This window comes from Oreochromis niloticus, linkage group LG3 (genome assembly GCF_001858045.2).
Source record: "Oreochromis niloticus isolate F11D_XX linkage group LG3, O_niloticus_UMD_NMBU, whole genome shotgun sequence".
Taxonomy (NCBI): Eukaryota; Metazoa; Chordata; class Actinopteri; order Cichliformes; family Cichlidae; genus Oreochromis; species Oreochromis niloticus.
The window spans coordinates 6,084,933-6,109,615 of record NC_031967.2 but is presented as its reverse complement, the minus strand read 5'-3'; the positions used below and the strand labels follow the sequence as shown (position 1 = coordinate 6,109,615).

At 40.3% G+C, this 24,683-nt stretch overlaps 1 protein-coding gene across 1 annotated transcript in view; it reads left to right on the top strand.

Annotated features, from left to right (window-relative positions):
• The window catches only part of dock11 (dedicator of cytokinesis 11), an 87,926-nt gene that overhangs the window by 38,318 nt on the left and 24,925 nt on the right, over nucleotides 1–24,683 (top strand). The window contains exons 32-44 of the mRNA XM_019350017.2: nucleotides 1,672–1,853; nucleotides 2,359–2,472; nucleotides 4,420–4,486; nucleotides 7,093–7,181; nucleotides 8,885–9,005; nucleotides 9,149–9,215; nucleotides 9,354–9,401; nucleotides 9,748–9,893; nucleotides 13,994–14,109; nucleotides 15,633–15,770; nucleotides 20,541–20,723; nucleotides 20,997–21,110; nucleotides 23,025–23,240. Of these exons, the coding sequence (XP_019205562.1) occupies nucleotides 1,672–1,853; nucleotides 2,359–2,472; nucleotides 4,420–4,486; nucleotides 7,093–7,181; nucleotides 8,885–9,005; nucleotides 9,149–9,215; nucleotides 9,354–9,401; nucleotides 9,748–9,893; nucleotides 13,994–14,109; nucleotides 15,633–15,770; nucleotides 20,541–20,723; nucleotides 20,997–21,110; nucleotides 23,025–23,240 (1,601 nt within the window). The remainder of the gene's footprint in view (nucleotides 1–1,671; nucleotides 1,854–2,358; nucleotides 2,473–4,419; nucleotides 4,487–7,092; nucleotides 7,182–8,884; nucleotides 9,006–9,148; nucleotides 9,216–9,353; nucleotides 9,402–9,747; nucleotides 9,894–13,993; nucleotides 14,110–15,632; nucleotides 15,771–20,540; nucleotides 20,724–20,996; nucleotides 21,111–23,024; nucleotides 23,241–24,683) is intronic.

The following is a 24,683-nucleotide window of genomic DNA, read 5'->3' as shown; positions in this document are numbered from 1 at the left end:
TTCCTACCAGGGCCCGAGCCTGCGTGCTGTAGAGGAGAGCAGTTGGGCTGTTATGGGAATCAACAAATCCTCTTTTCTTAATGCTTAATTCACTTGATTGTTGTAAACACCAGTCAGAAGCATCTCTTATGAAGCTGCGGTTCTCCCTCTCGCTTTCCTCCGCCCGTCTGTCTCTCTGTCTGCCTGCCCGTGTCTGTCATTAGAGGAGATAATTGGAGATGGTTTCTGTTTTCCAGGCTGCACTGCCTGTGTTAATATTAACCCAGGGCTGCTGTTGAACTCCATGTCATTGTTTCTGTTGAACTTCTCATTTTTTAGTGGTCTGTTTGTTTATTTCTCTTGTCTGAATAACACCGAAAGATCATTTCCAGGAGATTTCCTGATGAATTATTCAACTCCGCTCCGCTTTGTGTGTTGTGGAAACGTTAATGTCCTGATGAATGTGTTCCGTGAGTTTGTTGCATAGTGGTTTGGAGTGATGCACTTTGAATGATTGAATTTGCCACACTTGCTTCTATAAAACATTATAACTACTGAACAAGACACATCACATCGTATAAATCTGCTGTGTTTGTGTTGATGCTTGTTTGGTGCTTTTAATGCAAAGTGCTCTGTAACATTTGTCTTGCAAGCTAGAAAAACTAGGAAGTAAAACTCTTGAGGTAATGAAGGGCCAAGTTGTGCACTATTAAGCCAGGATGTTTTTTATTTATAGTTATTTAGTAAAAATATGCAGTCTGAGGAGAAATTAAAAGAAAAAACGAACAAAAACAGTTCATTAGCTGGATCACTGTTTCCCTTATGAAACAGGTTAGCATTGATTTCAGCTTTCATGACGCTGCCTAGCATGTTGGTCTAAAATCTCCTATATCCAATGATAATGGATTGTTTCAAGCATGTGTTTGTAATAAAATAAAGCTTATTTACTCACATGCTTACTTTCAGTATGTTTTACAACCTAATTTTATATGTCATTCTATCGTGTTTTAAGGGTGTAAGAAAATATGGAAATATCACCTCCTGGCTGAGATAGTGAGAGATGTTTCGATTTATGAGATGACAGAAAAGAATATCCTCACCAGTAATTCTAGGAACCCAGTTTAACTCCCAGAATATCCAAGGAAATCTTTCTATTGGGAAGCTGTAATAAATGGTCAGGTTCAGATTCCCGTTTTTTTGTCATTCACTCTTGCAGCTTGTCCACAGAGTTTATGCAAATCTGTCCTTTCCAGCCTTCAGCTTCCTTTACTGGGTTTTGCTGGGCAGGATGATGCTGGGCTGATTCTATCATGCTAACCTTTGTTTCACTAAAATTTTGTTCCCATTTTTCCTGTTAATAACTGACAATAGTTAAATGTGTAGTGCAGACTTTTTGTGGTTTGTGAAGCGAAGCATACCAAATGAAGTTCAGAGCACTGCCCAAAGGGGCCTAAAGTGTGCTAGCAGAGTGTGTTACACAGCTGCTGAGGTCGAGGATTTAGGCTTTCCCTTTAATATCTGCAGCTTACGTTGTTACATTGTAGACTGATTGCTCACTAGGAAAAAAAATGTTGTAAGAAGTCGATTAAATTAGATTGGAAACGCGTTTTTACCAGACCAGAATTTACTGTTAGGAAATTTCACTTCAGCTCATCCTGATGCTCTCTCACTTCCTGTTTGGCCCAATCACAGAGCAGAGTCTGGAGTTCAGTTTGACGGAGGAATACTGCCGTAACCACTTCCTGGTGGGCCTGCTGCTGAGAGAGGTGGCCGACGCCTTGCAGCAAGCGCCCGAAGTGAGGCAGCAGGCTGTGGGCATCCTCAAGAACCTTCTTATTAAACACGCCATGGATGATCGCTACACCACTTTCAAGGTTAGGAGCATGTAAACAGAAAGGAACAAGCAGAGGCAGGAGGAGCAGGAATGTGGACAGAGAAAAGGGCAGAGCAGTGATTTATTGTTCTCAGCGATTCTGTTTCGGATCACTGCAAAATAACAATGAGTTCAAATGATTAAAGTATTTGATTTGACCTTTATCCTATACACACCTGCTTAAACAACAAAGCTTCTCTTAGAAACACAAGTCTGAAGAGTCTGAATAAGAAATAAAGGAGCCATTGTTTAATGTGCAATACATTCCTCATCAACAGAGGCCAAATTTCCTACCAAATGAGCTCAGCATTTTTACCCATAAAAGTGAATGAAGTATCTGCACCTGTGAATACCTTTCTATTTTAGTTTAGATAAGATTGTCTCTTATGCAAACCACCTAAGTTAGAGTGCAGTCACATTGACAGAAAGATAAGGGCTAGGTGTGGCTAACATTAACCTACAATAATCATCTCCTTTTACTTGTTTTCAAATGTTTATGGTTTCAGAACCAGCAGGCCAGGATCTGTTTGCTGTACCTCCCACTTTATGAGCTGCTCTACCAGAACTTGAAGCAGCTGTCCGCTCAGCCTCTCATCTCCAGTCCTGGGCTGGGCCTAAACGTGAGTCACCTCGCTACACTCCTTTTCTAGGGGATTTCTGTGACGTAACTAAAAGTCAGCTTCAAGCATGAATTGGTAATCGTGCTGAAAGGTCTTCAGTTAGGCGTAGACTTATTCAGAAGGAGTGATAGTTGAAATTCAATGGAATCATGAAGCATACTGTACAGTATGTACCAGTCTATTTTTATGACCGTGTCTATCAAATTAAAGTCTGTTAAATTCAAAAGGCTGCTTGATCTATAATTAGGGCCTCATAAGTTTCTCAGTTCAGTTAAAAAAATTCTCATTTACAGTCTTTCACGTCCAAATAATTTGTTTCAAAATCGTGAATATGACACCTACTTGTCATAAGTATTAAACAAAGCCAGATACACGATGTAAAATCAAGGTAAGGAATGTTGAATTTTTCTCTAGCACATGTGTCTAACCTAGCCTGTCTGACAGGACTGAAAATGACAAATGAATGGTTGGGCGGGAGGTTTAAATAAAAAGGTTAGTTTACCTGTGCTATACAATAGGGCCCAGTCTACTGTGCTGTTGACCTGTTTTCAGTTCAGCAACATTGTGAGGCCTCTTTGTGGATGTGGAGTGAAAATTCAAAATGTTAATGCGAATTATTGTGCAAGGTAAAGTCTAACACCTGGCTTGAAACCGTCTGCCAAGGGCCAGCATGGCCTGCAAAGCTTGGTTTTGGAGTGAAATTAGCCTCAAAAGGTTTACAAATGTGTGTGGTCTAATCCACAAACACAAACTAAGATTTACAAATGTTTACAATGATTTGAGTGCACATTTTTGAGTGCTAAAAAATGTGTCCTCCAATCTGCACACAAATACAGAGCAATTTAAACACAATACTATTCTGAAAATAATTAATGAGATGGGAAACACCAGGATAACAAGTCACAGCTGAAACTGATCGACGGCAATGAGACAGGGGAAGCAAAACTACATGTCAACAAAAATGCCACAACACCAAACAGTGAGTGAGAGTTAACAGCGGGGAAACACGGGGGCGGGGTTATAAACTGAAGGTCCAGGGATCAAAGAAACAGACGTATTCATCTTTCTGATGTCCTGAAACTCAAAGTGGTTGTTACAAAGATAGCTGGGGAAAGATCCCCAACTTGATCCCAGGACAAAATCTCTCTGCCAAATCAAACATGCAGAGGTGACCCCCCTGTGGATTAGAGAGTAGACAAAAGTAGCTTATTTGTTTTCCTTGTCAGATGGCTTTAATCTCATGTAGTTTGAAGGAGCACGTTTCAAGAACACTGCAAACCTCAATGTCTCTGACGCCACTCCAGTACTGGGATCACTTGCCGGAGCTTCAGAACTATTCCTTCCCAGGGAAGTGATCATAAGACAAAATCTTGCAGCATTAACTCTGACCCACAGTGGGCACACATGCATAGGAGACTACAGACTACAGTGTTTAAAAATTTTAATGTCAATCTCTCTATTTTAGATTCAATTCAGTTGATGCAAAGTAGTGTACCGTGGTGCCAAGTGTGCCATGGAATTTTGTGAAAACCATATACAGACAGACAGTTATGTTAAAACCCAGTCCATTTACAGAAACATACAACAATTATTTTGGTAATTACTGTTAATTTAGGGCAGCTGTAGAAAAATAAATTGGTGGTCCAATAAATTTATTAAGCACCGTACGTGCTGGGAATCCCTCCTGTGTAATACAGGAATTCTCAGACTGAGTGAGTAAACAGTAAAAGATTGCTCCGAGGAAGCTAAAGTGGCACAATACATTCTGAGCAAAGGAGCCAGAACTGTTACATTTTGTTTTCACTGTTAAAATATTTCCTCAAATTGCAGGAAATAGAAATGTCGAACATCTGCTCTCGTCCACTTGGTCTGATTATAATATTCAGAATGTACCAGCTCACCTCTTTGCAACACAGTTTACACTCGTTCCGTCTTGTGGTTGGCCAGGGCTCCAGAGATGACCTAATATCCACAGACATGAGGAGGATCAGCACAGCGATCGAGAAAGAGCATGGTGAGTAGAGAACAATGGAAACCGTACGGTACATATGGCGTCTTCCTGTTTACATGTTATTCATACAAACATATGGCTTCAGCATCCACTGATCCATTAGAAGCACTCTGTCTGAAAGCAGCAGCTGTTGGCCAGACACGACTGCGCTTGACCGCAGACATCAAACTTCTTAGCCAATCCTGCAACATTTCTTGTATTTTATTCACTACCAACATGATGTTGAAATCAGATGAATAAGATCAGTATCAAATAGTAGTTGGAAGAATCCTCGAAAACCCAGTGAACGTGGGTGTTTTAGTGAGTTATAGCAGCTGCTCATTAGGTCAAATATACAGTGGCTTGCAAAAGTATTCAGCCCCCTTGAACTTTTCCACATTTTGTCACATTACAGCCACAAACATGAATCAATTTTATTGGAATTCCACATGAAAGACCAACACAAAGTGGTGTACACGTGAGAAGTGGAACGAAAATCATACATGATTCCAAACATTTTTTACAAATAAATAACTGCAAAGTGTGGTGTGCGTAATTATTCAGCCCCCTGAGTCAATACTTTGTAGAACCACCTTTTGCTGCACTTACAGCTGCCAGTCTTTTAGGGTATGTCTCTACCAGCTTTGCACATCTACAGACTGAAATTCTTGCCCATTCTTCTTTGCAAAACAGCTCCAGCTCAGTCAGATTAGATGGACAGTGTTTGTGAACAGCAGTTTTCAGATCTTGCCACAGATTCTCGATTGGATTTAGATCTGGACTTTGACTGGGCCATTCTAACACATGGATATGTTTTGTTATAAACCATTCCATTGTTGCCCTGGCGTTATGTTTACAGTCTTTGTCCTTCTGGAAGGTGAACCTCCGCCCCAGTCTCAAATCTTTTGCAGACTCCAAGAGGTTTTCTTCCAAGATCGCCCTGTATTTGGCTCCATCCATCTTCCCATCAACTCTGACCAGCTTCCCTGTCCCTGCTGAAGAGAAGCACCCCCAGAGCATGATGCTGCCACCACCATATTTGACAGTGGGGATGGTGTGTTCAGAGTGGTAGTGTTAGTGTTAGTTTTCCGCCACACATAGCGTTTTGCATTTTGGCCAAAAAGTTCCATTTTGGTCTCATCTGACCAGAGCACCTTCTTCCACATGTTTGCTGTGTCCCCCACATGGCTTGTGGCAAACTGCAAATGGGACTTCTTATGGTTTTCTGTTAACAATGGCTTTCTTCTTGCCACTCTTCCATAAAGGCCAACTTTGTGCAGTGCACGACTAATAGTTGTCCTATGGACAGATTCCCCCACCTGAGCTGTAGATCTCTGCAGCTCGTCCAGAGTCACCATGGGCCTCTTGGCTGCATTTCTGATCAGCACTCTCCTTGTTCGGCCTGTGAGTTTAGGTGGACGGCCTTGTCTTGGTAGGTTTATAGTTGTGCCATACTCCTTCCATTTCTGAATGATCGCTTGAACAGTGCTCCGTGGGATGTTCAAGGCTTGGGAAATCTTTTTGTAGCCTAAGCCTGCTTTAAATTTCTCAATAACTTTATCCCTGACCTGTCTGGTGTGTTCTTTGGGCTTCATGGTGTTGTTGCTCCCAATATTCTCTTAGACAACCTCTGAGGCCGTCACAGAGCAGCTGTATTTGTGCTGACATTAGATTACACACAGGTGCACTCTATTTAGTCATTAGCACTCATCAGGCAATGTCTATGGGCAACTGACTGCACTCAGACCAAAGGGGGCTGAATAATTACGCACACCCCACTTTGCAGTTATTTATTTGTAAAAAATGTTTGGAATCATGTATGATTTTCGTTCCACTTCTCACGTGTGCACCACTTTGTATTGGTCTTTCACGTGGAATTCCAATAACGTTGATTCATGTTTGTGGCTGTAATGTGACAAAATGTGGAAAAGTTCAAGGGGGCCGAATACTTTTGCAAGCTACTGTATGTTGACCTGAGAAGATTGGGAGGCTAAGACTGTTTTTATTCTTCAAGACTAAAAGGGTTAAATGTTTAAAACAGGGACCACGTAGTCTTGCATTTCGGTAGCGTAAACAGGCCAAAAGGGGCAGATTGAAAATAAACAAATATGAAAATCAAAGCAGCAGAACCAACAATGTCGTCATCTGTAGTCTCAAGTAGAAAGCCTTTATTTATTCCAGAAAAGGAGTTCATTAGCTTTGTACTCCCTGGTGACACAACAGGGGTTGTGTTCTCAGACATCACGGTGCTAGACTACTGCGTACAGTGATGTTCACAGGCTCAATAGAATGAGTAATGGTGTGGTGTTCCTGTATAGCATGTTAGCCCAAACATTTCCTGAGAGTCCTGACGTAAGAATGGTTTCATAGGTTTTTATTTAGAATTATGAATTTGTTTAATTTTAGTGGGAAATATAAAGAATTTTTCACTAGGAGCTACTGTTAGGAAGCTTTGTGAATACGAGACATGGCGTGTAGCAAAATCTGCAGTCTTTAGACTTTTATATGCATGTGTTGGTTAATTCAGTTCAATTCATATTGAAATTAAAGAGCCCTAAGTCACAACAACAGTTGCGTCAAGGTGCTTTAAATTGTACAAAGAAAACCCCAACAAACCTTTTTTATTGCAGGTCAGCCAACTCAGAATGGCCACGTTGTGAGGAGGGAGGACTCCAGAGGCTCTCTATTTATGGACCCAGGAACACCGGACAGCACTGAGGTGAGGTAACATTTCATTTTAGCCCAACAGGTAAAACAGATTTAGGGCAGATTGTCAGTCAGTTCATTTTTAGATAAATAAACTTTATGGTTTCTCTAAGTTCCAGAAAACCGACAAGCTGGACACTGGTTTGTTTTTCTTTGGTTTTTCCCCTACCTGGAATGTCATTTAGAAATGTCAGTTATGCTGAACTGTTGACATCAAGACAAGTCAGACAGTGTCTGATTATCACTGTTTTGCATTGCAGCCCTAAACTTTTTTATATAACCACTTTTAAATACTCTAAGAATGCAGTCTGACCCCTTTGGAGTCACCTCACGGAAGCACTTCTGAAACACTGTTCGGGAAACCTAAACGTACTGTATGCAAAGCAGCCTGAAACATGTGATATGCAAATTTCTGTTTAAATGTTTTGTTCACTGGAAGGTTTGTTGTCACTTCCCAAATCAGCAAAATCTAATTAGTTCTGAAGTGCTCAAACTTTTGCGCTGCTTTGTTCCACTTTAAGATTTTACTCACTGGACGTGGGCTTCGTGTAGGCCACGTACACACACTGCCTCAGCGTTACATCCGAAGCCTTCGCGGCTCACTTTCCGGCAATGATGTTAAAAAGCAGCTAGATTTTACTTTTGGACAATGGCGGTGTCTTCTCAGCAGGAAGCATCTGTGAACTCAAAGCCAACATAACAAACACTTCTCCTGCTCTTCAACAATGACTCATTTGGGAAACGTGTCAATTGGCTTATACTGGAAAACACCAGCTTCATGTGAACGAGCGATCATTCATGTTTCGTGATGAGATGCCAGATAAGCAGATGCTTGTGTTTACAATTAGTCGCAACGTGAGAAAGTCTGAAAAGGCACCTTGAAACTATATTCTCCCCCTAAGGTCACTGGTTTTTTTTGTCACACCAACTCTCAACAAAGACAGGTGAAAAATTAATAGGTTCTTCCTTTTCTCAGTCTCCTCCTCACCTCCAGGGCTGATGAAATTCTGCTCAGTGGTTTCTGGTTATCTGTAAATCTATATATGTTTACATCCACGATTCACCTCATCAGCATAATGCTAAGGATTGTTTCTTGTCACTGCTTTGTGTAATCAAAGGTAATAACATGTTTGTTTTGTGTGTTTGCTGATAAGAGACATTAACATTTAGATTCTGATGACATTGCGAAAGCAACCTCTCACACGCTGTTTGCATTTGTGCTCAGGATTTTTTTCATAACAAAGGTTTCATCAGTGAGCCTGTCCTCAAGTCTGGGTTTAAATAAATGATTCTCCTTCTGTAAAATACGACCGTTTAGATCCTCTGACACTCAAAGATTTTCCTCTAGTGCTGGTCCTAACCAAACAGGAAGTACATAAAACTAGACGGTTAGGACCACAGTGTCCGGGTTCACACACTCTTTAGTTACCCACCCCACAGGAATTATTATATCATATTATATTACAGGAAGTATTATAACAATGTATTGTTTACAAAACAATTATTAACCAGTTAACTAACTGTAAATTATGGGTTTTAATCAAATTTATTTTAACGATTGACGATGCTAATTTTTTTTTACATTTGGCTTCAGTGTCTGTTTACCTAAATATCTCTCTCTATATATTCATAAGGCACATTGTCTTGGGTGTTATCAGTTCTTTTTTGTGAGTGATTTAAAATTAGTTAACGAGTGTTTTCTGTGTGTTGTTCCAGCTGCAGAGACGCGCCTCCACCATGAGCAGCAGCACCATGCCTCCTATCGGCAGACTGGGACAATATGAGATCAAAGGCCTCCTGTTCTCTTTCCTGCACATCGCCAAGACCTTGTCAGAAGGTCAGTGAGGCTCTATAGCCACATTGCACATGCAGATCTTCACTTACTCGACTACCTGTTCTGCTATTTCTGACAGTGATTGCTCTGGCAGACTAAAATCATGTCACCAAGTGTGTCCACTTTATCTGTCTTTTTGTCCACAGACACTCTGATGGCCTACTGGAACAAAATCAGCCCTCAAGACATCATGAACTTCCTCAGTTTGCTCGAGTGAGTAGCTAACGAAACACCCATATGTAAATATTAAGCAAAACTATACATGTGTTTTAACTGCTCTATCACTCTTGTGTCAACATTCTAAGTGGATGCAAAAGGTGCCTCGTGTTTCATGTTTTCCTTTCTCCGCAGGGTCTGTCTAGCTCAGTTCCGTTACATTGGAAAGAGGAACATCGGCAGGTAAGGCTGGAAAACAAAGCTGCGCCTTTGTATTATGTGTCATATTTACCTTATCTGTCAGCACCTGAAATTTGAAACCCAACTAAATTTAGCTGAGTTTTAAGGAAGCTACGTGCCAGGTCATGTGGGTATGTCTCAATGAAATACACCTTTACTCCTCTTTTTTGAAATGAATTAAAGTGTTCTGTTTGGTATTAATCAGCTTGTGTCGATCTTTTATTAATTATCAGGTGTTAACATATTTGTTATATATCGTAATACATCCAGCTCAGTGAGAGTTACAGGAACAGGGTCTTATGTTATTCCTCTTCCTCCTTCCTTCTTGCTCTTGTTATTATCAATATAGGAGCCAGGAGGCATGTGTGTCGAAGCTGTTCTCGTCAGGTGGAAAGTCTCAGACAATGCCAGCCATGCGCTGCAACCGTGCCAGCCTCATGCAGAGCAAGATACACCAGTTCAACACCATGGAAGCCTCCCTCACCCTCAACATAGGTAAGGCACTCCCACTAGTTCACATGCAAAACGTCAGGTTGCAAAACACTTCACATGTAAGTTTCCTTGAAATTTGCAGGAATTGAAGTTGTAATGGAACTGTCAGTTCTGCCAGCACTGCACTAATCGTCAAGAAATCATGCGGGTAAAGTGATATAGAGATCAGCTTTAGATTACATTTGTGTACTCTGAAGGAGTTCTCAAAGTTTTAGCGATTGAGTCCAGCCGAGGGAGTCTGCGTACAGTTGAGGTTTGCACAGGAATATTTCATATGAAAGAAAATAATTCCACAACCAGTGATTTGTTTGTTAAAGATTAGGCTTGCAGAAAGATTCACAGCAGCACAGGAGGATCTGGAGAGAGGCGGTTACATTCCTAATGTGACACACCTAGTCTGTAGTGACAGTCCTTATTATCACTGTACTGGAAAATGTCAGCTTGGAGCCTGCTCACCTTTTCTGTTGAAATGAAAGTGTTTCTTTTGAAAGTGTTTAATTTAACAAATGTATGAATGTGAAATTATTAGTTTTGTTATTGTTTTATTTGGTATTATTTGAGTACACGAAAATCTATAAGTAGTAGAATCAGATGCAAGCAACTGGAGGCAACTGGAGCTACAATACAGCATGCGCACTAACACTCCCATCACATCATAAACCAAGTGCACGTTCCAATTTTGGCATTAAAAAGTTAAAAAATGTTCTGTCTCAACCTCTGTCATGTGAGTGCTGCTGCATCACTGCCTGTTGCTTCAATCCTTCCACCACACCAGCTCCACGTGTAGGTTCTGGTAGGATGTTTGCTGGTCACGCTCCAATTTGTGTCATATTTGCTGCTGTAATGAGTAGTTGAAAAAAGTGTGTTAACGACTCAACTATTCAGCTCTTCTCTGCGCATGTGGACGAGAAAAAAAAGAAAACTTCTTAGTACGACAATAATTTTCCTGTAATCAAAAGGAATTTCAATGTATTTTATTTACTAGGTAATTAAGATTTTCCTGCAAATACTTAATACTACCAGTCAGGTTTTTACTGGAAACAAATAGTTAAACTGTAAGTAAATCTTAATAGTCTGTAAGTAATACTTCTTTATTGTTTGGTAATTTGTGGAAGAAACAACAGCATTTTCCCATCTTACCCTGTAAGTACACTGTGCTTTTTGGGGTGCAGGCTGTATTTTGAAGGGGGTTATTGTAGGTCACATAGGCCTGCAAAATTTTGATCATTTCTTGTAAATTGGTAAAGAAGAACATTCCTTATCACTTTTATATTGGTAAAAATAAAGGACAGTTGAATGATAAATAATAAATACACATCAGCATAATAAATATTAAATAAAGCTATAAAAAGGCAAGATTACAATTTATGATTATTTACATTTTTCTGCAAAATTAGTATGAAATTGTACACTACTTAAAATTACTTACAGTATAGTCATTTCTTTGTTTCCTGTAAAATCCTGACTTGTTTCCTCCTTATTCTATTGTCTCTACCTTTAGGTATTTATAGGTAAATGTAATTACATTGTAATTTCAAGTAACATAGGTTGAAATGACATCTGATTACAGGGGAATTACGCTGTTAGTCGCAGACCATATTATAAAGTGCTACTTAAAGAACTATTAGAAACGATCAGTTCTGTAGCAGAGCAGCAGTTTCTCAACTGCGTGACCGCTGATTTCACAAGTGCTAAAGTGTGAAAATTACCAAAGAAAATTGTATCTTTGAATCATCAGAAGACGGTATTTTTAGAACATGAATGCACGTGTGCGTTCTCAGTGTTTAGATGTCTTTTGATGCATTAAGCGAGGACGTATCCACGGGAGTTATTAATGCAAAGTTGATCTCCCAAAGTTACACTTATGCCTCATTGAGATGTTGTGATAGTCAAACACAGATGTTAGCCGTATAATGACCTGCTGTAATACATAGCTCAAGTAAAACGAACAGTTATACCTATAACTTCTATTCCCTGAAGGAGAAGAACTAGGTACAATACATAAGTGTGGGATAAGTGTGTTGGCTTTTAGGGAACAGAAGTTATAGATATAACTGTTTGTTCCCTTTCAGTCCATTCACTCGGTACAACACTTAAGTATGGGAAATATATACAAGCCCCATAGCGCAGCTGCCGAACTGGGGTTGGGGCACCAGCACCTCAGTGTGTGGTCGACCCAGCAGAAAGGACAGTATGATCCACCGAAGGGGCTGTAACATCCAAACGATAAAACCGCACAAAAGTGTGAAGTGTGTGGTGAGGCCCAACTAGCTGCAGCACAAATATCACCTACAGGTACCCCTTGAAGCAGAGCCCATGAGGTTACCATTTCCCTGGTTTCCCGGCGTTTTCACCCTCTGGCACAAAGTTAGACCATAAAGACGCCAATGAGATGGCTTCTATAATCCAGTGGGACAGCCTCTATTTAGACAGAGCTCTACCTCTGGTTGGATTAGCGAAGCAGACAGAATGACCAGCATTCAGACGCAATACGACCTTGTGTCCATCAAGACAGAACTGTGTGCAGGATGTATGCACAGACAGAGCATGAAGGTCACCCACTCGCTTTGCTGAAGCCAAAGTCTTATACGAGAGAAATTTTATATTCACAGACAGGGTTCAAAAGGGGGCCACAAATGGCCTCAAGCACCAAAGACAAGTCCCATGCAGGGACACGTGTCTCAGCCGGTGAACCCCTTTCAAAAACATATGGCATGGGGATGTGCACCTGTTGTCACCCCGTCAAAGCCAGCGCCAGAGCTGGTGAGAAAATGCACAGGCTTCGGGCTCCATCAACGCTCTCCTGCCGTGGACAGTCCCCAGGCAGACAGGGCAGGCATCGTGCTGGTCACTGTCGTGCAAAGAGAAACCGCACCCTTGAGGACAGAGCAAACAGAAGATTTCTGCTTTGCTTGCTCGCTGCACAGGAAAACTGTTAGTTAGCACTCCGTGGGCAGCCTACGCACCAACTGAGGGATGGAGACTAACACCAACAGGGGCTGTTAATCTAAGTTCACATTAGCAGACAATGGAGCTAACTAGCAGCAGCTCGCTAGCCCAACTCGGCAGAGGTGTTTGTAGCGAGGTGAAGAGCGTGATGACTGTGATGACAGCGGCTATATGCGCAGGCGTGGCTGTGCTCATGTCATCACAGATCATCCGCCTGAAAGGCATGAATAAAGGTTTCTTCAGCCAGGACACCGAGGGTGTGATATCCCATACTTACGTGTTGTACCGAGTGAATCGACTGAAAGGAAACAGTTCATCATGGTTTTGAAATGCCACTCCTCTAAGACAGAGCTAGCCAACTGACTCTCAGGCTGTGCTTTCTAAACAGACATTATCTTGAGCCACTGACCGCAGTATGTCGGGCTCTAAGGCCTCTCTGGTCTTCACGTAATGGATTTGCAGCCATGCTAGATTAATGCAACAGTGTGTAGAATCACCACAGAAAACGTTGTTGCAGAAAATAAATGGGCGCATTCACCCGCATACACACAGGGATTTGCTTTGCTGCATCATAATCTTAAACATAAACGAAGGCTATGACAAAGACCTGCTTGTGAACTTAGCATTAAAGTCCTCTTTAAAAGAATCCTCTGTGGCTTTAATGCAGTGTTTGCTGTTTATGGGATTCTCAAAAGGTTTACATGTAATAACCTGTGTATGAAATGATTGTGCATGTACACTATAGACTGATGTGTCACGTGTGTTTTCCTTGTTATTTTGCACTTTACCGAGAAACAAGTTGTTCTTATCTCTGGCTGTATGCTAATAATGAAAAACGTGACTTGAGCTGGATGTTATTTTCTTTAATAACATTTGGTACCTACTAGGAGTATCTTAAACAAGATTTAATTACTTGTTGATTTGTGCAATTAAATCAGTCAATGAAGCATTTGCCTAATGAGCTGTATGTAAATGACCATTTCAAAGCAAGCAGGAAATCAGCAAACACAACAATACTTAAGAATAACTTTGCAGTCATCAGCCTTTTCTGGATAAAAGGGTTAGAATTAGAATTTCTTCTACACCGCAATGTGAACCATTAGCATGCACAGCACCTCAGGATTTCTTTATGTCTCTGTGTTTCTGTGTTTCAGGGGCAGGGCCGTCAGAAGCAGAAATCCACCATCAGGCTCTGCTAGAAGGCAACATCTCCACCGAGGTCTGCCTCAGCGTCCTGGACATCCTGAGTCTGTTCACTCAGTGTTTCAAGGTAAGCACTACACACACAGTCAAACCACACAGATGGTAGATAAGCTTTTAAAGTGATTCAAATGTCACTGAGTCCTTAAACAAGTGACGTGCTTGTTATGAAATTTTGAGTCAGCCTCCGTGATGTTTAAGAGGTTTTCAGCTCTTAATAACACTCTGTATAAGCTCAATACTACTAATAATTCTTAAAATCTCAATATGTATGCTCATCTTTTCTTTACACATTTCTGCAAGTGACCCGAGTAAGTGAAGTGCTGAGTCTGATGTTGTCTAAATGAACGATTTAAAAAATAAATACATTTTTAAACAGTTTTCTGTTATCTTTGTTTATCTGCTCCACTCTGGCACACATACACACACCTGCCTTTTATATCTTAGTGAGGACATCTAATTGACATAATGCTTTCCCTAGCTGCTTACCCTAACCCTAACCAACAAAAATGAATGCCTAACCCTAACCCCTAGCATAAATTGAATCATAACCTAACTATAAGCCTGACACTAAAACCACATTTTGAGCCTCAAAAATGCATTCAAACTTGTGGGGCCTGGAATTTGGGCCCATTTTTTGTTGTTGTTGTATTTATGAGAGGCTATTCAAGCATTTAAAGCCCCTAGAGTTTAACCATCACTCCTGAGTGCCAAGCTAAACCCAAGTCCTAGTCTTGACCCGATGCTTCACAGTGGATGGATGTCTTTGCTGGATTTGTGAAGTTAAGTTTTCAATCCTTCATGCAGGTTCATATCATTCTGGGAGAGTTTGATTCTCCGTTTTATCTGCTCTGCCTGTGTTTGACTTCACAGCTTCGTCAGCTGCTCGGTGTTGTTTAATGCAGCTTACCTAAAGAAAAAAACAAACCCAAAAACCAGACTTGGTCCTTTTGCTTATTATCCTTAAGTGGAGATATGCTTTCGAGACAGTTCTGGACCCCAGCCAGCCTACTGAACATCTGGGGTTGTTCTCAAGTAGTCCTTTGGGGAGGATGGAGTGAAGTTGGACATATTTAGATGTCATCGTTTTTATTTGTTTTCTTGGGTTTCCAATGGCAGCTGTTTGTCTGGGTTTCTGTCTGGCTGTTTCTCAAGAAAGTTGCAACCGACAACCTACGCAATTCGCATTGCCACATTACAAGCAGGCTCACATATAGAAGCTTTTATTGGGTGTATCCTCATACTGTAGCTGTGTTCTTTTCAAAACAGTGACTTTATCAATGGCTTCATCTGATGCGAGCACGAGTACTGATACTGACACTGGATCCCAAATTGTAGGATCCCAAAAACTCAGCCGCTGCCATCAGTCATTGTCATCTCATTTGCTTTTAAATCAGCCTGAGTCGATAAGAACAGAATGAGATGCGGCTAAAACGTCCTTATGCAAGCAGACAGCATCGTTCAGCTGATAAGTCTGCTCACACGTCAACAGTAACGTAGGAAATTGATGAATATAGTTTGCACTAATATTTTGTGCATGTATGAAGGTTTTGGTAAAGTGCTAGTGTATTTATTCTTGTCTGTGTGATTCAGAACCAGCTGCTGGACAGCGACGGTCACAACGCGCTGATGAAGAAGGTGTTTGACGTCTACCTGACTTTCCTCAAAGTCGGCCAGTCAGAAGCTGCCCTCAAACATGTGTTCGCCGCACTGCGGGCTTTCATTAACAAGGTATTTGTTCACATTCATATGAAGTATTGCTCAGTAGTAAAATCAGTCTGACTCAGATGATGCCTGGAACAGGTAAACATGCCATGTTTTTGATGACCGGAGCTGATATACATTTTTGTTTTTCTTTTTGCCACTGCCTAAAAAAACTTTCCACTGTGAACAATGAGATGAGTGAGATGTCTGGTTCCAGCCTTCACACAGCCATTCTCTCTCATTCCGTCTAATAGCTAAAAAAACCCCATAGATCACACTGCTCCGATAAAGTAACCTGGCTCTTCCTTGTTACTTGTGTTTGCTGCCTCGTTCCCAGCCACCGGCTAGAAAAATGCTCTGAAATGTATTTAATTGAGTATTTCTCACTCTTATATTGCATAGAAATGAGCTTCAGCACAACTCAGTCAAAAGCTGCTGAGGTAATAAAGGTAGTTCCCATGGGAAAGAACCACCCTCTTCCTAGAGTTATCATATCGGCAGTATCAGTATCGTGTGGGTTAATTAAGCGATGAATCAGAGAAGAGCAGCGGTGAAGGTTTTGTTCTGGCGTGCTTCCTCCTGTTACAGTACGAGCATGAAAGGTTAGCTTCTGCAAATAGTAAATATCCAAGGAAAAGAACATGAACACATTAAACACTCGTGCTTGGATCAGGAGAATTGTTGTCTGCAAATTGATTACAGTGTGTACAGGTTCATTAAAATGTCAAACAATGTGGTTTGTGAGATTCTAAAACCAATAAACTGCTCTCTGGTTTCTTTGTAGTCCAGGTTTCCTGTGTCAACAGATTTTGTGCACAAACTGTTAAAGGCACACGAGTGAGCCACAGTGCAGATATTGTCCTTCATTAACACAAATGGTGGAGTGTGTGAATGTGCGGCTGAAAGTAGATCCAAAAAATAGTCTTTGCAATTTGCACTTTAATCCATTCTGTCTTTATTTCTACACAGTGGTCTGTTTACAGTAGTTTCTTTTGCAGATATTTAGTGTTTACGCAGGATAAAAGTAGTAAAAACAAAGTTTTAGACACCATGAGTCACATTTACTGAGGAGTGCAAAACCATCACTAGGTGTTTAAATGCTACTGTAGACATTTACTAAAGAGACATGATGTCCATTTAGTAACTGAGCAGTGCGGACACAGTTGTTTTCGCAGCCAGATTTATTAGGTTGTGTTTAGTAGTGTGTGTTTGTGTGTGTGTGTCAGTCTGTCTGCAAACACTCAAAAAGCTTAATTTAACGGAAGTATAATAAAACTTTGTAGGAGTGTGGAGTGGGGTCAGCTTAACAAGCCTTTAAAAGGTCTTCAAGGTCAAAAATTATGTCAACATATGGAAAGTACTTTGTAAACATTTAAAATATCACATTACATTTGATGGGTGGCCTCTCCTTTCAAGGTCAACAGATTGAAGTGAAGGTCACAGTGATAATAATGCTATATACACTGTTAAACACCCCAGCAGCTGGGGCGCCAAAATAATACCATAAAATAACAGAAAATAACTTTCTCATGAAAATACGGTTATTTTCAGTAATGACAATACAGTTTGTTGCCCTAATTGTACATGGGATTTTGCCTTTTTCAAGTGCTTTTAAACATTAAATTAGGAACATTTTAAAGTGATTAAACAATGAAATTACCTATAAACAAGGTCAATGAATGTGGCAATATGAATAATAATACTTAAATGCACAGAACTATACAGTTAACAGTTGGTTTAAATAATAATGGATTGCATGCCCTGGGACAGACTGACAGAGGCGAGGCTGCCATATCGCACCATCGGCCCCTCTGGCCTTCAGCAGTAGGTGAAGTGTCTTGACCAAGGACACAACGACCAAGAGTGTCCGAGCCGGGGCTCGAACCGGCAACCTTCTGATCACAAGGCGAACTGCTAACTCTTGAGCCATGATCGCCCTAATTAGCAATAATAATAATAATTATTTGATGTAAAAAAAGTTTATGAGAATCATTTTATATATTTTTCCATAGCATTACATTTGAATTTCACAGTTCAATCTGTCAAATAACGGACACATATTTGTGAAATCATGATACATTTGTTAATGTATTTTAACAATCTAAATATGCATATGTACAGACAAATACATTTAAAAAACAAGAAAATTATGTTTTATTACATTACAGTGATTTTACGTTAATTTACATTTGAAATGTGAGATCAGTCTATTTATGTAAATTTAATGATATTCTAGAAGAACAGAACAAAACTGTAAAATACACAGTAAAATACTTTTATATTAGGATTTTTTTTACAGTGTAGAATTATTTAAAACTGTTTCTTTCTGCTGTTTACTGTTTAAAAGGAACAAAGAAAACAAAATGTCTTGGCAGAGGTTTGAGTGCTTGTAGTTCTGTGTTTATTTCTACAACATTTTTGATTTTTCAGTTTAGTGCATGCTGAATTTAACAACACAAACAGCAAAAGCTTGCCCTTATTTGCATTTGCTTCGGCAGTCGTCATTCATTTATTTTAAATGCTGAATGAGGATGTTATCACTATGAACGATGACCCCAAAGCTGTGAGCAAAAAATGTCTGCCTTGTTCTGTGTCCTCAGCCTGCAAGCTTAAAGCAGAGCCCCTTCATTTCTGTTATAACAGTAACTTACTTGGTTAACTGATGTGAACTTAGCATAGACTGCAAGAGGCAAATATGCAAACATGGTTTTCACATAGGCAGAGCGGTGTCTCTGGGTCTTAGCCGCAGTTTTGTGTGGCTAAAAATCCACCACACAGGCAAGCTGAGAACAGCCTGTTTGTCTGTTCTCAGCAGTCGACACACAGTTGCGTCTTTTTGTTTTTTCTTCTTTCTTCTTTCAGTATTGGATTCTTCACACTCCAAACGGAAATGTCTTCACAAATGCTATTATTGGGCGTCCAAAACCATTCAAAGTAAATAAATACCTAAAACCTGACGATGCACAGACAGCGACTGCACTCACATGAGGACGGGTCGGGAGCTGACACTCAGTGATCTTTTGCGTTCTTCTGCATGTCACGTTTGTAAATGTTGGAGAAGTTTGTAATAATGAAGCCTTCTCTGGCTCAATCCTGTGCTCCAACTGAGCGGTCAGATTCATCCAGTTATCACACACACGCACAGCGCCTAATAATAGAAGAGCTCATCCTCGTATCAGAAACATATTGATTCTCCTTCAGTTGGCTTTCTTTGATCTGTTTCAATGTGAAACACATGCGTAAAACTTGTGCCGACTGTTATTTTAATGAGCGGATTAGTCGCGCTCTCATCCGGTCTGCTTGTTTTTAATACACTCAGCCTGTGTTAGCAGACAAGCAGAACTTTCCACTTCCAGAAGTGCATTTTTGCTATTGTGACTATTGTGACTGCCCGAAAACTTGAGAACTGATGAATGATAAAACGGTGATACAGGCAGAGAGGACATTAAGAGCAGAATTCTTTTGCAGTAAATTAAAAAAATGCAGATGAACAGTTCAGATTTCCCCCTCATTAGTTAGTGACAAATGTTTTTGTCACATTTTATTATTTATTTCGTCACAGCTTTATATTTATAAGTGCACTAGATTAAAACTCTTACCGGCAGTCAACAATCTTGGCAGCAGCGTGCCGTGTTTTCCTGTTAACAGGCAAACCTTTGCTGTTCTTGGCCACACAAACACTGGTAACGACATCACGCATCCAGACTAATTCAAGTCTAAACATGACTCATGATTTAGCTGGTACACAAGACTCATGAGGCTTTGTGCCAGGCATTGCAGGAGGGTCCTTTAGTTTTTCTTATCATGAAATTCTGAATTGTGAAATGTAATAATTACACAAACAAATACAGTATATTGGCAAAACATTAAAATAACTTAAAACAATTCAGTTTATATCGGGAGGAGGCCCCGGGAGAGATTATATCTCTTGGCTGGCCTGGGAACGCCTTGGTGTTCCCTGGGACAAGCTGGAGGAGGTGGATGGATGGATGGATGGACAGTTCAATTTAGATGTACTAGTTTAAACTAATCAGGGTCATTGCTTGTATTTACAATGTGAAAGAATAACTAAAATGTTAACAGGTCAGTTTTTTTGTTACTTCTTGACAATAAAATTACAAAAAAAAATGTGCATTAACCTTGTAACACCAAGTGTGTCATATTTGATACATAGGTTGATGATGCAGAGGTTTTCTAGACCTTTGATTTCCCCAAAAACCTGAATAAATTTGAAATTTTACGATATTTTGATTGAAACATGCTGATGTCATCCTGCTTATTTTTTAACAGCATCCTAATGTCTCACCTTTGACCTATGACCTCGAAGGTTTACTTACCAGAGAAGTGTATTTTATTATCTCCTTTACCCATTTGTTGTACAACTCTCTCCATGCACTTTCATGTGATATATTATTACTCAATATGGTTTCTTGAAATTCATTTCGAGGTGAACTTTGACCTTGGATGCTAACAATGAAGGTCAAATGCTTAGCCAACCTAGGTACTTAGCCCAGGAGGTCTACTATGTTTTTGTGATCCATTTGGAGTGGTTTTAACTTGATTTTCAGCCAAATCTATATTGGCCTATTATTAGTATCTACCATAACACAAAGTTTTAATATGATATCTTCACTGTGTATCAAGCCCTATAATCCTGAGAAAAACAGGAACATAGAGGTGACATAGAGTTAATCAGTGATTTATCGTTTTCCTGCTCTTTCCTACACACTCACTCTATTTTCTAACCCAGCCCTGTCCTGAATCTGCCTTTAATACACTAACCCATTGTCCCGCCAGTTCCCTTCGGTGCTGTTCAAGGGTCGCGTGACGCTATGCGAGGCTCTGTGCTGCGAGGTGCTCAAGTGCTGCGTCTCCAAGCTGGCCTCTCTGCGGGCCGAGGCGTCAGCCCTGCTCTACCTGCTCATGAGGAATAACTACGAGTACACCAAGAGGAAGACCTTCCTACGCACACACCTGCAGGTAAAGTGTTGTTGTTGACAACACTTGATGTTCAGCACTCGGTTTTCTTTTCTCCAAGCACGCTCCTCTGAGCAATTCACGTGCAGTAAGGGAGGAGAAGAATGTAAAGTATGTTTACAGACTGTCTGCTGAGTTTCTCTTTCTATTATCTCGCAGTGATTAGTACAGACACTATTTACTGGATCGTGTGGGCATTTCCTCCTTTCATTTTCATCTTTCTCCGTGCCCACTGCCCCACCCCTCCACCTTCCCCTGCTTTTCTTTCCTGAGTAGATCATCATTGCAGTTAGCCAGCTGATTTCTGACGTGGCGCTGACCGGGAGTTCACGCTTCCAGGAGTCTCTCTCCATCATCAACAACTTTGCAAACAGCGACAAGGCCATGAAGGTATTGTGGAAGTCTAGACAAGCAGAAGGAAAACCAATCACAGCTGGCACCAACAAACATTATTCATTAATGTTTTCACTATTATTCACTGAGGAGTGTCTATTTGGATATAATGTACAATTGGATATAGCTCTCTATAGATTTATCTAAAAACACACTTTCTTCTTTCATTTTTGTGTAAATGAAGTGTCACAACAAGTCGTTACTCATTGCTTCATGATTCTTTCACTATTATTCACCATTTTTCTGTAGTACACACAAAGCACGGTGCTTCACTTCACTTAAGAAGACAGAATGTAATGATTAGGAAATCCTGAGGTATTAGTGTTAAACTTCAAAAACAGTAATTATAGTATTAAAGTATTAAAGATGTTATTAATGACTTGTTTTTTTTTAACTTGTTAATCAGGATTTAGCTAGTCTAGTTAGTACTGGATGATTAACCACCAAAGTATCTCTGTTTTTGTCATGAGTTATTTGGAAGAGACTGTCAATCCGTAGTTAGCCTTGAGCTTGAGACACACACACCCTTTGACAATCTTCGATAACCTGAAGGTTAATTAAGCCTGAGTTAACCTTCAGGTTGTTCCTGCTTCATTTCTCTTGTTCTTTCATGAGCGAGTGAAGGGAGGAAGTTTCGCTCCCCTTGTTGTTTCTTTGTGTTCTTGCGTTCTCTCTTAAGAGCAGCCACACAATCACATTTGTGAAACATTACTCCTCATGTGAATTTGAATCGTTGCTTGACTGAAGTAATTTGGTTAAACAGTAAATACCGCTCAGGAGGTGTAGATGACAGATTCAAGTTACTACTAGTAGTACTACTAGTTACTACCAGTGTGAATTATGGCACAGTGTAACAAGGCGTATAGTATTTACTGATTAACTAAGCAGAACAAAGTGACAATGAGAATAAAAAGTTTACGTTTCAAAAATGCATTACAGGCATTACTGGCCAATGCAATCTAGCACAAATAAGAGGTCACAAACAACCAGCTTGTTGAGAAACTGACTGGACTTTGCAGCATCATGGAGGTTGCTGGAGACTGGATTCATCTGGATACATTTCACAGCTCACACAGACCGTAACAATCATCCAGAGAAAATGCTGCTTTACTACAGACAAGTCCATAATAGATGAGCTGGTGTTGCTGTGCCACTTGCGTAACTCGGTGATGTTCTTCCTCCACGCTGTGTGATACAGCAGTTGGTTAATAATGACTAAATAATGACTCTGATTTGCTCTGACTAGCTGGTGATCTGGTGTTGTTTCCCCTGCCGACATTTCAAACAAATTGACCTTCATGGCAACTATCAAAGGTGCAAATTACAACAAGTTTTGGCTCTTAATTGCTTGGCACGAAACTCTTCTGTAAATAGCTTCCTCCCCGATACGATGCTCTAAAAAGGGAAACAAATACACAGGAAGCACAGGCAGCAGCAAAAGCTAATGTGTTCACACCTTTAGTCACTAAATTGTCTCTGTGCATTGCTGTTGAGTAAACTCCAATATTAGTATTTTAATGCAGAGTAAATCTGGTCCTACGTCTCTTGCACCTTCTCGTGAGTAGGACCTTACATAACCAGCACTCAGCATCGCTTGCAGTCCAACCATAGCCATAGGTAAGATTGTAATGTAACTGTAATATAATGAAAATATTAACAAGGCAGTAACACACATAAAATGAAGGCTGGAGCGCAATATGAATGACCTGCATGTTGTCTTCTGTTGCTCCTATCAGAATAAGAGCCTTTTCAAAGATTAGAAAGTCACCCCCCAAGCTGCACTTAAAAAGTTTAAAGGAGTTAATTTTAGTCTAGCAACAGGATGCAGGCCACATCTGAAGAACAAAGCCCCGCTCATGTTAACTCCTCGATTTGTTCCCTTTTTAACCAGTGTCTGTATGTTTGATGCAGTCCACAGCTTTCCCCTCAGAAGTGAAGGGTCTGACCAAGCGGATCCGCACAGTTCTGATGGCTACAGCCCAGATGCGAGAGCATGAAAAAGATCCTGAAATGCTGCTGGACCTCCAGTACAGCCTGGCCCGGTCCTACGCCAGCACCCCTGAGCTGAGGCGGACCTGGTTGGACAGCATGGCCAGAGCGCACCTCAAGAATGGAGATTTGTCAGAGGTATGAACAGGAAGACTGTGAGGGATTCTGACGTCTCTGTGTCTGTCCCTTTTTAGTCAGGCAGGTTGTGTTGTTTGACCAGACATCTTTGATCACACATCAATCACATTCACACTCTCTGGTACACAGACAATGAGTGGCTCAAAGACAACTGTTTTTTCAGTGTTGTAGCAACACCAAAAGCAAATATTTGACACCTGGCCTGCAGAATTAGTCCTGCAGGCCATGTTTTCTTTTCTCAGCTGCAGTGGTGTTAAAGTTAATCCGAGATGTTGTCATTTCAAACTGGACACTGTAATATCTATAGGCCCAACTCAACATGTATTTGAGTATTTTCAACATTTAGTATCTTTATTGTTATTAAATGAAACTTTAAACGTAGAAGTCCACTTACTTTTTGCCCCCTTTTCTTTTGTTTTTGTGTTTTTTGGCGATGCTGCAGCAAAAGGTTATTCAGGGTGACTAAGAAACAAAACTGAATCCTGCATCCTCTGAGACTCTGCCATAAATTTTCATATTAATAGCGTGAATACGTCCAGTCCCAATATTATACAAGGAAACATTTGGTCAGGATTAGATCGTGGGAAAGCGAGTTCAAAGGTGCAGACTGATATAGAACTTGACCCTGGGTGGTCCAGCTGATGCGCTGTTAAGTGCAGGTCAGGTGTATTCATTTAGTTATTTAAAAGTTTATATTTATGTAAGGACTTTTATCAAAGGATTTCTCAAACTTTTCACTATAAAGTGAGCAACTTAATTTAAACACTCCAGAGGGATTGTAACATTTGATCTGCCAGCGAGGTTGGGTTTTTGGTAGCGTTGTGTGCGTGTGTTCTGGACTTTGTAGGTGTGTGGACAGCGGTCAAATTAGTGATGCAGTTTAGCAGACATCTAGGTGTTCAAGGTCAGCTCAGTGATTTATTGATTTATTATTGATGTGAGGGTCAACATGATAATAGTTCTATGTAGAGCTGCTATTCTTTATATTCTTCACATATAGGCGTAGAAATATCATGTTAACTTTTTGTGACCTTGTTACATAGATTACAGTAACAGGTTATAACAGTTTAAATACACAACAAATTACATTCATGTGCAATGTTCCTGAATGCGTTTTTTGTACTTGATGTTTATTACTAAACATTTAAATAATGGATTGAATGCTACACAAATATAGCCACACAAAAACTAATTACACTTTAAATGATGTCAAGTTTATTAACATGGGTTTCAACAGGGGGAATATTATTATATACAATCAAATGAGTAAAGTGAAAAGAACTGCTGAGCTTTTCAGCTACTGTCTGTTACAAGTCCACATTACATTTCTTTCTGTGGCGAAACATATTGCTTCAGTAAAGGATAAGAGAAAGTCAAAAACGGCTTTCGTGCCTTAGAGCTATTTCGCACAGTCTGAGAAGACAGTTTCGTTTCAGTGGTAGG